The sequence below is a fragment of the Quercus lobata genome, chromosome 7, assembly GCF_001633185.2.
Source record: "Quercus lobata isolate SW786 chromosome 7, ValleyOak3.0 Primary Assembly, whole genome shotgun sequence".
NCBI lineage: Eukaryota > Viridiplantae > Streptophyta > Magnoliopsida > Fagales > Fagaceae > Quercus > Quercus lobata.
In genome coordinates this window covers 34705318-34718703 of record NC_044910.1, presented here as the reverse complement: position 1 = coordinate 34718703, position 13386 = coordinate 34705318, and the positions used below count along the sequence as shown (strand labels likewise).

Here is a 13386-nt window from a genome sequence, read left to right as displayed (position 1 = left end):
CCAATGTTGTACAATATCTAGAAGCAATTAGTTGGCAATCACATTTAAGATCCTCATGTCGTTTGTTCACATTGCATAGTGGTGCAAGCCAGATAGAAGTGTGAATCACATGGCGTATTTCATTGGGAAATTAATGATCTATTAGTCTATTTCTTTAGCACAATATCATTTTTCTTTCATTTGATTGGTTGCCTTATCAATTTTCTCATATTTGATTTTTTTTTTTTGCAATGATTGAGAAAATCGAGGGATGACTCTTTGAAATGCTTTGGATCAATTTTCAAAATCCAAAACCAAAACAACAATGTAAGACTAATAACTTCATATATAAATCCCATTAAAAAATTAATAACATGAAGCCTTTGCTATTTAAAAAAAAAAAAAAAAAATTAATACCCTTCAATAGTTGGAGGAGGGAAATTTCAAACAATTGAGCTATTACTTAAAACTAGCCTTTGAGCACGTGCGGGCTCAGAGGCTTTTCTATTTTTTAGGTAAAGGTTAATTTAGAACATTTATTATAATTTGGGATTACTACATTTTCCAATCACAAAAAAACCTAGGGGTGTGATGAGTATTATGTGTGGTGAAATAATTTTTCATCACACCCGTAGGTTTTTTTTTTTTGGTGTGTGATTGGAAAATGTAGTAATCCCAAATTATAGTAAATGTTCTAAATTAACCTTTACCCAAAAAATAAAAGAGCCTCTGAACACGCGTGTGATTGGAAAATGTAGCAATCCCAAATTATAATAAATGTTCTAAATTAACCTTTACCCAAAAACTAGAAGAGCCTCTGAGCACGCACATGAGCGCGTGCTCAGAGGCTAGTATATATATATATATATATATAATTAGCGATAATCCCAAAACGGTATACCGGTATCAACCGGTACCAAAATATTTCGTACCTATGATCAAATTGAAACAACTTCTGGTATGGTATTGACTCTCTTGTTGTAAAGTGCTAGTTATAAAAGCTCATGTCAACACCTAAGTTGTTAAGTGTAAGCAGTGACCCTTAATTTTCCCAAAGCAGTCCTAATTCAAGTCGGAGACCACCACGACTCTAGAGTTAAGATCACAGTTTTACTAAGTGAAGATTCAATGCAGAGCACACCTTCATGATGCATAGTGACCCGTCTTTGCCTGGTAATCTCTCTTTAACTAAAAAAATTTAATATTAAAATGAGTGGGGGATTGTTGGAGCATTTTAATATTAATTAATTAAAATGAATTTATATTATAATATAAATTTAAAAATGTGAGAGTTAATGTGGAAGATAAGAAATTAATAAAAATGTTTAATCTCATATTGAAAAGAGAGAGACTCTTTTATTCTTTCTAATTGTGGTGATTAATGGACTAATATGCATTGATTTATATATTGGGCTAGATACGTGCGCAAGGGGAGACAAGTCAGAGAAGGTCTGTACCGGTTACAACTTTTAGTCAACTAAGAGAGCAAATGCTGCGTCTCAGTTCAAATAGTGTTATTTCAATTATTATTGTGTTTGCACCAACACCAATGAAAATGTTTAGCATTATTTTCATTTATATAATTATGAAATTAGTTTTTTTTTTTTTTTTTTTTAACCTCAAAATCAATTATTTTAGTATGCAAGCATTTCTTTTTTGGCAACATTTCTGTTTGCTAAAACTACAAACCACCTTCCAAACCGCCCCTACTAACAAATCCCACTATCAAAATCACCCTATAAATTCACTTCCACTTCTCTCACTCCCTCACACCAATTCCTAAACAAACAAAACACTCCTACCCTATACCTCTATTCTCTCTCTCTCTCTAGTTCTAGAACTATCACACAAACAAAAACAACTAAACAAAACCAAAACCATTCATTCATTCCCTTCATTTTTTACGTTCTCTCTCACAACATGGACACCAAAATAGGAGCACTCGACGCGTGCCCACACACCAGCACAGACCTCTGTGCCGTACCGTCAAACGGCGCCGTCTCCACCATCCAAAGCTCAACCACTTCCACCATTGTCACCCCCTCGGACGCCACACTGGGTCGCCACCTCGCTCGCCGGCTCGTCCAAATCGGTGTCACGGACATATTCTTTGTCCCGGGTGACTTTAACCTCACTCTTCTCGACCACTTGATCGCCGAGCCTGGACTCACCAACGTTGGCTGCTGTAACGAACTCAACGCTGGCTACGCCGCTGATGGCTACGCGCGGTCCCGTGGCGTCGGCGCGTGCGTTGTTACTTTCACCGTCGGTGGGCTCAGTGTGCTCAACGCGATCGCCGGTGCTTACAGTGAAAACCTCCCTCTCATTTGCATTGTTGGTGGGCCCAACTCCAGTGACTATGGAACCAACAGGATTTTGCACCATACAATTGGATTGCCTGACTTTAGTCAAGAGCTTCGGTGTTTACGTACTGTCACTTGCTATCAGGTAAAAAAAAATGATTTTCTCTCAAAAAAATGATTGAGACCCAGTTGAGTTTTGGTAAAAGAAATTGAGACTCCGTTGGGCTTTTTAGTTTTTAAACGGCCCTACAAATTTTCGTATATGACTCAATATCTGAATCAATACATATTATTCCATTAATTAACATAATTAAAAGGAATAAAGGAGTCTCTCATTTTCAACGTGGGATTAAACATTCCACTAATTTCTTATCTTTCATATTAACTCACATATCTTTACATTTATATTGTCATATAAATTTATTTTAATTAAATAATATTAAAATGCTCCAACAATCCCTTGCTCATTTTAATATTAAAATTTTTAATTAAAGAGAAATTATCAGGCAAAGACGGGTCATTATGCATTATGAAGGTATGCTTTGCATTGAACCTTCACTTAGTAAAACAACGATCTCAACTCCAAAGTCGTAGTCGAAGAGTAGTCTTCGACTTGAATTAGGACTGCTTTGGAGAAATTAAGCGTCATTGCTTACACATATCAACTCAAGCGTTGACATGAGCTTTTATAGCTATCACTTTATGGCCATGTGTTTATCCCAGTTTCATGAGTGTATTTGAGATTATGACCAAATCTCATAGGGAGCGGCCCCACCCCCACACTCACAAGTGAAATTTTGTCAAGGGTGCTCTTGTAATTTTGACATCCCACTCATACAAGCTACAAATTTCATTAAGAGTTTTTTAGTCAACCTTTCCAACGTTACAGGAGAAATGCACTTACATCATAGGGATGAACAATTAAAAAATTATTTATAAAATAAATAATTAAAGAAATAGATATTGCATTTCTTATGACCACCATATGGTTTGTTTTTCCCATTGAATCAAATTCTCAAGATTTTTGGTCCTTAAGTTGGGTATCCTCATACATGGCTAATGAATCTATGGACTTTAGTCCCATTCCCCTCGATATATTCCAGACCCTATCTTTTGCCAAGGCCTCAATAAATGGATCTGCAAGATTATCATTAGATTTAACATAATCCACAGTTATGATGCCACTACTCAAATAAGATCGCAGGGTACTGTGCTTTCTTCTTATAAGTTTGGATTTATACTTGTAATAACAGTTTTTAACTCTATCAATTGTGACAATACTATCACAAAGAATTAATATAGGTGGAATTGGCTTTTCTCAAAGTGGAATTTCATATAACAAATCTTTAAGAAAATTTGCCTCTTCACTAGCCAAAGCAAATGCTATTAATTCAACTTTCATTGTTAAATTAACAATTATTGTTTGCTTTTTAAATTTCCAACAAATAGCATCTCTATCTAAGTTAAAAATATAACTAGTGGTAGAGAGAGAATCACCTGACAAATTATTCCAATCGGCATTACTAAAAACTTCAATCACAGCAGGATATTTTTTATAAAATAAGCCATAACTTTTGGTACCAAGTAAATCTGCTAAGCACTCATACTGCATATGTAATGTCAGGTCTAGTACAATCAGTAGCATAACACAAACTACCAATGACGCTAGCATAATCCTTTTGATTAAAAGTCTCATTATCATCATTCCAGGAAATAAATGAACGGTAGAATTAAAAGGACTAGTACACTTTTGTGATCATGAAAATTATATTTTCTCAAAATTTTATCAACATAATGTGATTGATTAAGAAATATTCCATCACATGTTTTTGTAATTTTCATACCCAAAATAAAATTAGCCTCATCAAGATCTTTCATATCAAAATGGCTTTTAAGCATATTTTTTGTCTCATTTATAACATGCATATTTGAGCCAAAAATCAACATATCATCCACATAGAGGCTAATAATAACATGTAAATTATTCCATGATTTAGAATAAATACATTTATCACATTCATTTGATTTATAACCATTCTCAATCATGCACGAATCAAACTTTTCATGCCACTGTTTAGGTGCCTGTTTTAAGTCATATAGGAATTTAGTTAGCTTACATACCTTGCTTTCTTGTCGAAGCTCTACAAAGCCTTTAGGTTGATCCATATAATTCTCTTCCTCTAGGTCCCCATTTAGAAAAGCAGTTTTTTTCATCCATTTGATAAATTTTCAAATAAAAAATTGCAGCAATAACAATTAACAATCTAGTAGATGTAATTCTTGTTGAGAAAATTTATCAAAGAAATCAATATCAACTTTTTGTTTAAAGCCGTTTGCAACAAGTCTAGCTTTAAACTTATCTATTGATCCATCCGATTTTAACTTTTTTCTAATGGCCCATTTACAACCTATGGTTTTACAACCCAGTGGAAGGTCTACTAATTTCCAAGTTCTATTAGAAGTTAGAGATTTCATTTCATCATTTATAGCCTCTTTCCAAAATATAGCATCAGGTAATGTTAAAGCTTCTTCTAAATTTTGGAGATTTTCCTCAATGTTAAAAACATAATAGTTAGGCCAAAATCATTTTCAACTCTAGCTTTTTTACTTCTTCTAGGTTCCATTTCAAAATTTTCTTAATTTTGTAAATGAGAAGTAGAAGAACTAGGTTGTAACAAAATATTTTCTTCACCCCCACTATTTTTCAATTTAAAAGGAAAATTTTCTTCATGAAAAATTGCATCTTCAGATTCAAAAATTATTTTTTTTTCAAGATAAAAAAATCTATAGGCTGCACTATTAATCGTGTAACCAAGAAAAGTACAGGTAGTTGCTCTTATACCTAATTTAGGTATTTTAGGGTCAGTTAGCCTTACATAAGCAAGACAACCCCACACTCTCAAATATCCCAAATTTGGCTTATATCCTTTCCACATCTCAAAAGGTGTGGTATGCGATTTTTTATGGTGCACCCTATTTAAAACATGACGTGCAGTTAAAATAGCTTCACCCTAAAAATGCAAAGGTGCATCATATTCAATTAACATGACATTTGTTAACTTAATTACAGTTCTGTTTTTTCTTTCAGTCACACCATTAGAAGCAGGTGAATATGGTGCAGTAGTTTCATGGATAATTCTCAAAGACTGAACAAATGAGTTGAATGCACTTGATTCATACTCACGGCCTCTATCACTTCTTATTCTTTTTATTTTTCTACTAAATTGATTTTTAACTTCTTTTAAAAATCTTGAAAATTTTCAAAACTGTCACTTTTATTTTTCAACAAATAAACAATTATATATTTTGAGAAATCATCAATAAAAGTGATAATATATCTATTTTCTCCACAAGTTAAAATTCCCTCAAATTCTCATAAATCAAAATGAATTATATATAACTTTGCCTTTACATATTATCTACTTTAATTTCAATCTTTAATATTCCATATCATTAACTTGATAGGCTATCTGTAATATTATATAATGAGTTTTCTTTTTTCTTTTTTCTTTTCCATAAAACCACTACATTAATAATTAAATGCAAAATGGCCCTCCTCAAATCTCTCCTTCGTTAAATCTATCTTCCTAGAGTAACATTCTTTTTCTTTTTCTTTTTCTTTTTTCCCTTCAACAGTTACTAAGCCACAAAGTAATCCTTAAATATTCCTAATCATTATGCTCTTTATTTTTGGGTTACAAAGATTTATATCTTAACATTTATGAGGAGGGATCCAAAATGATGTATGATTAATATATCTAAAGATAAATTACTATTAAATTCTGCCTTTTATGATGATGATGACCAATGAGTTACCAATATAACCAGAGCAACTCCCAAGTAAAAATAAAGCATCTTTATATGCAAATAGGTTTTTGAAAATTTATAGTACGACACGGGTATGACACCCTAAATGAAGTCTACGTGCTTTCCTAGAGAGCAAGGCTACACAAAAGACATTGTTTACAAAGAAACTTATATCAATCTTCTTAAGGTAAAAGTCCTTCAATTACAATACTTTTGAATTATTCTTAACTAAATTCCACCAAAATTTTCACATTATTTAGAGTGAACCATCCACCGTGCCTTCATGCATGTTAATAAATGTTATGAGTATCTTTTGTTTAATTGAATATAATTTTCATTGTTTAAATTAATTTAATTTTCTTTTCCTCCATATTATTGTGAATGTGATGATGGTGTATTCTTTTCCTCCATAGTATTTCTTTTGCTTCCTTCCACTTTTTATTAACCCATTTATTCTCTTATTTTCTTAGTTTTATCAATATAGTTGGCTATTAAAAATTTTAATTCTGTCTCTAATTTGTTTTGTTTGTTGTTTGATTTTTCTTAATCAGCAAGTTGTGTGAATAATATATATTAATATAAAAAATATTGTCATGTGGAAGAGATAATTTTGAATTTGGTCTTTTGTTGATGTTTTAATGGTACTATTGCAAAGATACTTGACTTTCTCTTGTATTTTAAGTGATCAGGAAAAAAAATACAACGAAAGGAGGGTAAATTTTAAGATTTTCTTTGTTGAAAAATTGGTTATATTTCTATTTTGTGAGTGAAATTAATTATGATCTATTATATTCTTAAAGATTTGTTCCCATTTCCTAATATAACAAATAGCATTTTTATTTTTATTTTTTGAGGCATGTAAAGAATGTTTACAAAACTCTTTTTATACCACATATTTAGCATCCTTTATTATTATTATTATTATTATTTTGTTTTTTGCAATTTTTACTTTGTTCAACTTTTCATCTTCTTCAGCTATTGTCTTCTTAATTCAATCTTTCATCTCCTCCAATCATTGTTTTTTAAAATTTTACATTTGATTCCCTCTATTGATTTTTAAATTTTGTTATTTATATCTTCTTAAATTCTACAGTTTCACTTTGATCAACCTTTCATTTACTTCCACCATTCCTCTTCCATCTTAGTTTTTATATAAATTTCTTATTATTTCACTTCCACCCCTCCTCTATTCCTTCCAAGTTGTCCATGACAAAAAAGGTCAATACTCTCTCTCTCTCTCTCTCCAATTTTGTTTCTCTTTCGGTGAATTTTTTTTTTTACTTGTTTCAACCACTTATTTTTTCCACTAATGGTTATTTTTATTGTTGTTGATTTAATTGTCACATTACATTTTTTTCTCTTTTTGATAAATTTGTATAGACTTTTGTAAGGACTGAATTTGGATTGGACCCAATATAGGATTGGGTTTTAGCCCAATGAGCCCAAACAATGAATTTATAGAGCGTGGGTAAAAGAACTAATTCTATTCAGTAAGAAAGATAATAACAGTTGTTTATTTAAGAGAATCAAACACAAGGTAAGAAAATTTGTCATCGGCACAGTCCGAGAAGCTATGTTATAATTTCAAGTCGATGATCAAGGTTACAAAAGTTCAAAGGATTATTCCAAAGATTTCTTAGTTTTTCGATCCTTCTCTTTAGGCCAACTTTCCATGCTATATACTATAATTTTGGTATCATCCCCACCACACACGTGTAGGTTAGGTTCTAGGAACTCCTTCTTCTCCCATCCAACACCTCCCAGAACCTTCAACTAGCAGCTGTAAGGCTGCTTCACAACTGTTCAGGTATTACCTCTACATTAATGCGGCCAGAAAATTAGTTGGGATGCATTTGATGTGGATGTAGCATCTTTTGTAGATATTTGTTACCTCCCTCTACTCCTCTCTTATCCAATGTCTGACTTCTAACCGTGATGCAACCTTGAAGGATGTTCAGGATGATAGGACATTCCTACTGACCTCGGATCTCTATTTTCAAGATGACTTTTCTCCTCGGACATATTTTGGACTATCATATACAATCCTTATTTCTTTTTCTTCTACCATTCCCATAATGACCTTATTTGACCATCCTCGGACTAGTAAATATCCTCGGATTGGGCCATAGGCCCAATTCGTACAATTTTAATAGTACCTTCTGGCTAATTGGCCCCCACAACTTTTATGCATATTTAGGTATTTTGGTATTCTAATTCTTGATCACAAGTTCTTTTTCTTTATCCCATTGGTTTTTGATTTGATTTGGGTTAATAATTAGGTTTTTTGCAAGTTAGAATTTGATTTTTTTCAGTGATCCATTTAAATGTTAAACTATGAGACTTTATTAAATTTTGTTTATTTTTTAATCCTTTTGGGTGGAAAATTTTGTAGTTTTTATAGAAAAAGTACTCTTAATCGTTGTATTAGAAGTACTTTACAATACCACTTATTCAAAGAAATCAAAGGTTAGTCATAAGAAAATAATCAAATGAATAACATATTTTAACTTTTACAATTGTGTTTTCATTATTACTTGAAAGCTCAAAAATGTGTTAAAAACACAAGAGCTGTTTAGACCCCCAAATTAAAGATTACAGCTCGATTGATTTTACTCTTACTTATACTGAGTGCGGAAAAGAGTAAATGTGAGCGAACAAACAAAATAACTACTCTAAGCCATATTCATTAAAACACAGTAGTAAAATGAAAGTTAAAAGAGTAGGGAAGAAGAATGCAAACACAAGATAACACGCCAATGTGTTATCGAAGAGAAAACCGAAGTACTCGGCATAAAACCTCTCCGCCGCCCTCCAAACAGTAAATTGATCCACTAGACAATCAGTTGGGATACATGAGTAGCAAGAGACCCTCTAAGCCTAATCTACCCAATGCACCTAAGCCCTCCAAGTTTCTACACCAACAAGACTTCTCGGAACCGTATCTTGTCTGGCTCTCTAGATCCCGCAATACGCTCGATTGCATTTGCCAAAGCTTGGCTTCTTTCAATTCTTCCCAGCAGCACCAAAACCTCACTAGACACTCAGAATGGGTGTGATAAGTGTTTGGGTTATCAACCTCTCAAGGGTATGGAAATGGAGAGGTAGGAGTTGAGAAAAAACCACAATGAATTGTGTAGAGAAATGTGGGTATAACAATCTCTAACTCTCAAGGGTTGTGGTTAGGGTTTTCTCTCAGAAGCACTCCTAAACATTTATGGGTAATGTGGGTATATATAATGTGGGTACAGATAGTGTGTATCAGATATGATAGATTGACAAAACAGAATGTTTTGTGGGTATCTTGCGGGAAGGCCTTACCCGCGAGACACTTGCGAAAACCAGCTGTCACCAACCTGTCCTGACTCTTCGCATTCCAGTCATGTGCAGGGCATATGCTTCACTTTGTGGGTAAGCTTCTCGCGAGATACCCGCGAAAACTTCTTGCTCTTCACTTTGCCTTGAGTCTTCACACTCTCTCTTTCACACACAACCCTTACAAGAAATCCCACATAAAATACAGGGTACATAAGATTGAACATAATTACAATCAAATTTGGTATGAAATAATAGCCAACATAAAATAGTTGTAAATTACAACTTTACATTATTATTATTTTACAAAGATGCATATATAGAAACTTAATTCTAAGACTTTGCTAATAATTTTTTATTTGATAATCTTTGTTGGTGGACGAATTTGTAATTTCTGCAAAGATAATAACCTCAACAGATTATCAGCAACAAATATATTTCCTAATTGGTCCAGTTAATTATTGTTAAGTTTTATTAATTTTTTAGATACTTTTTCCGATGTTTTGGATTGAAGGGTAAAAAAAAGGGTTTGAGAAAGTTTGTTTAAAACTAAAATAATAATTTCCAAATTTTATATACTTTTTAATGATACGCAAAATATTATAAATAAATTTTATTAAAAAGTGAATATTTTCACTAACTTGCCATTTGAATTCCTATAAAAAAAAATTGTATTGTTTTCATTTTGGTATGAAATAAATTATATATATATATATATATATATACATTTTACACTTTTTTATTGTTTTTATAATAAATGAAAATATGATTATGAAATACATTACTCTTTATTAAATTAGTCTAAATTAAAATAATAAAAAATTAATGAGATCACCATAAAAAAATTATCACATGCAACGCACAAGTTTGCAACTAATAATCATAGAAATGATCGGCCTCCTCCCTTCACCTTTCTCTTGGGCACGTATCTATAAAAATTAACCCATTAATCACCACAATTAAAAAGAATAAAAGAGTCTTTCTCCTTTTCAATATGGGATTAAACATTCCACTAACTCTTTATCCTCTATATTAACTCTCATATTTTTACATTTATATAGTCATATAAATTTATTTTAATTAACTAATATTAACATGCTTCAACAGTTGTGATTTTTTTGCTTAATTTTGTTGCTGTAGGCTGTGGTGAATAATTTGGAAGATGCACATGAGTTGATTGATACTGCGATTTCGACTTCATTGAAGGAAAGCAAGCCTGTTTATCTTAGTATAAGCTGTAACTTGGCTGGGATTCCTCATCCAACGTTTAGTCGTGAACCTGTTCCATTTTCGTTTAGTCCCAGGTAAAATTTTGGACTTTTTATTTATTTATTTTTATTTAAAGAGATTTTATTTTCTTTGTGTTGGAAAAAGTGAATATTAAAAAACCATATTTTGAAAAAGAACGGTTGAAACCAGGTTACCAAAGGCTGCGGCTTCTGTATCCTGTGATACTTGATTCGTTGCGATCATGACACGTATTCGAAAATAAACACGTGTCATGATTGCAGCGGGTCCAATGCACTGGACAGAAGCCGCGCCCGTTACTAAATAGGAGAGTCTACATAACATTACTATTTCCCGGTGAAAAAGAGTGATCTTAAATGAAAACACAAAAAAACTGGCATATTATTGTGTTCTTAAAATCGAAGTTAGAAGAAATGCATCTTCAAATTGCAACTTATGCATTTTCAACTTCGTTTTTGTATTGCAGTTTTTAAAGCAACAGTACACTTTATAGATTTTACCAAATGCTCAAATTGCGTTTTTAAAAATTATGTTTTCAAAACCATCTTTTTTTAGAGCCTGTGATTCTGGTTGTACTATTATGAGATTTACTTACTGGGTTTTTTGTGTTTTGGGGAGGATAAAGACTGAGTAATCAGATGGGATTAGAGGCTGCATTGGAGGCTGCAGCGGAGTTTTTGGACAAGGCTGTAAAACCAGTTTTGGTGGGAGGTCCTAAACTGAGAGTTGCAAATGCAACCGATGCATTTGTTGAACTAGCTGATGCCTGTGGTTATCCCCTTGCTGTGATGCCATCAGCGAAAGGGCTTGTGCCTGAGCACCACCCACATTTCACTGGAACTTATTGGGGTGCTGTCAGCACTCCATTTTGCGCAGAGATTGTGGAGTCTGCAGATGCTTATTTGTTTGCTGGACCTATATTCAATGACTATACCTCTGTTGGGTACTCATTGCTTCTCAAGAAAGAGAAGGCAATCATTGTGCAACCTGACCGTGTTGTGATCGGGAATGGACCTGCATTTGGGTGTATTTTGATGAAGGATTTCCTCAGAGCACTTGGCAAGCGGCTCAAGCGTAATACAACTGCTTATGAGAACTATCATAGGATCTTTGTTCCTGAGGGACATCCTTTGAAGTCTGCTCCAAAAGAACCTTTGAGGGTTAATGTTCTGTTTCAGCATATACAGAACATGCTGTCTAGTGAGACTGCTGTGATTGCTGAGACAGGGGACTCATGGTTTAACTGTCAGAAGCTTAAATTGCCACAGGGCTGCGGGTAAGTGGTGGAGAGCATATAGTAATTTGATGTTTGTTTCTAAGTTGGACCTTTTAGTATTAATTCAAAGTTTTGATTGGCTTGCAGATACGAGTTCCAAATGCAATATGGATCAATTGGTTGGTCAGTTGGTGCGACTCTTGGCTATGCACAGGCTGTGCCTGAGAAGCGAGTGATTGCTTGCATTGGTGATGGGAGCTTCCAGGTTTGCCTTGTTCCTAATTGTCTGTAGCAATTTTTTTTTTCTGCTTACAATGTAGGCAAGCAAGAACCTTGTGGACCACATCCAAAATTGTTAATTGATTCCTTTTAACTTATTTTGACATTTATCACTCAACAAATGAAAATCTAGAATCAATATTGTCATGAAAAATTCTTACAAAATTCCAGAATGGCATTGTATGTCAGTGTTTCAAATGTCATACATGGATGGCTATATCTTACCTAAATCTATATATTAATTCTTTCCAACATACTGGAACTGCCAAGATTTCACCCAGGACTTTGATTCGTAAAATCTTGATGTGTTTTTTATTGCCTCACAGGTCACTGCACAAGATGTGTCAACAATGATTAGATATGGGCAAAGGACCATCATCTTCCTGATAAACAATGGTGGATACACCATTGAAGTTGAAATCCATGACGGGCCTTACAACGTGATTAAGAACTGGAACTACACTGGGTTGGTTGATGCACTCCACAATGGCGAGGGCAAGTGCTGGACAACCAAGGTGAGTTGTTTAACATGGTGTATACGCTCTAGAGCATCAATACCAATGCTTAGAAACACTGATAATACTATTATTTTGTACATTCATTGTTTTCAGGTCCATTGCGAGGAGGAGCTGATTGAAGCAATTAACACAGCAACAGGGGATAAGAAGGACAACCTGTGCTTCATTGAGGTGGTTGTTCACAAGGATGACACCAGCAAAGAGCTGCTTGAATGGGGCTCAAGGGTCTCTGCTGCCAATAGCCGCCCACCCAACCCTCAGTAAATCTTAGCCACATTAATGAGATTGAAAAGCACAAAATAAATTGAGCAGTTTTATGTTAACATAGTAATATTGAGTTTGCTTCTTGAGTGGTTTGCGTAATGAACAAGGAGAGTTTTGCAGATTTATGTGTATACTCTCTTTGGGTTTGCTTTACTATTGAAAGATCAAATTAATGAGTATTGGGATAACATTTTTCAAAACTTTTTCCAATAGTCTGTTGTGCATAATAAAAGTATCAATCACAACTTATGATTGTAGCGAATTGTAGAAAAGGTTAGGTCTTTACTTGTGGTGTGAGACTGGTAGGCAGAGAGGAAACTAAATAGATACGTAGAGAGATTTACCAGTACCCTGAAAAAGAGCCTGCTTTTTTGAAACCTCTGTGTGAGGACCGCCACTAGTCCCATCACATTGTTGTCACTAGCCACTGCTAAAAAAAAAATCTCCATAGGCTCGTGGA

At 33.6% G+C, this 13386-nt stretch overlaps 1 protein-coding gene across 1 annotated transcript; it reads left to right on the top strand.

Moving 5' to 3' along the window:
- Positions 1-1774: 1774 nt before the first annotated feature.
- Positions 1775-13126, top strand: LOC115952327 (pyruvate decarboxylase 2-like). The gene is made up of 6 exons (XM_031069486.1): positions 1775-2427; positions 10542-10705; positions 11275-11925; positions 12013-12130; positions 12471-12659; positions 12756-13126. The coding sequence occupies exons 1-6, from the start codon at positions 1900-1902 to the stop codon at positions 12924-12926; spliced, it is 1821 nt and encodes a 606-aa protein (XP_030925346.1). The 5' UTR covers positions 1775-1899; the 3' UTR covers positions 12927-13126.
- The last annotated feature ends 260 nt before the right edge of the window (positions 13127-13386 follow it).

Coding starts and splice junctions, on each gene's coding strand:
- LOC115952327 (XM_031069486.1), top strand. CDS start 1,900: ATGGACACCAAAATAGGAGCACTCGACGCGTGCCCACACACCAGCACA. Junction 2,428..10,541: donor GTACTGTCACTTGCTATCAG/GTAAAAAAAAAT, acceptor TTGTTGCTGTAG/GCTGTGGTGAATAATTTGGA. Junction 11,926..12,012: donor AAATTGCCACAGGGCTGCGG/GTAAGTGGTGGA, acceptor ATTGGCTTGCAG/ATACGAGTTCCAAATGCAAT.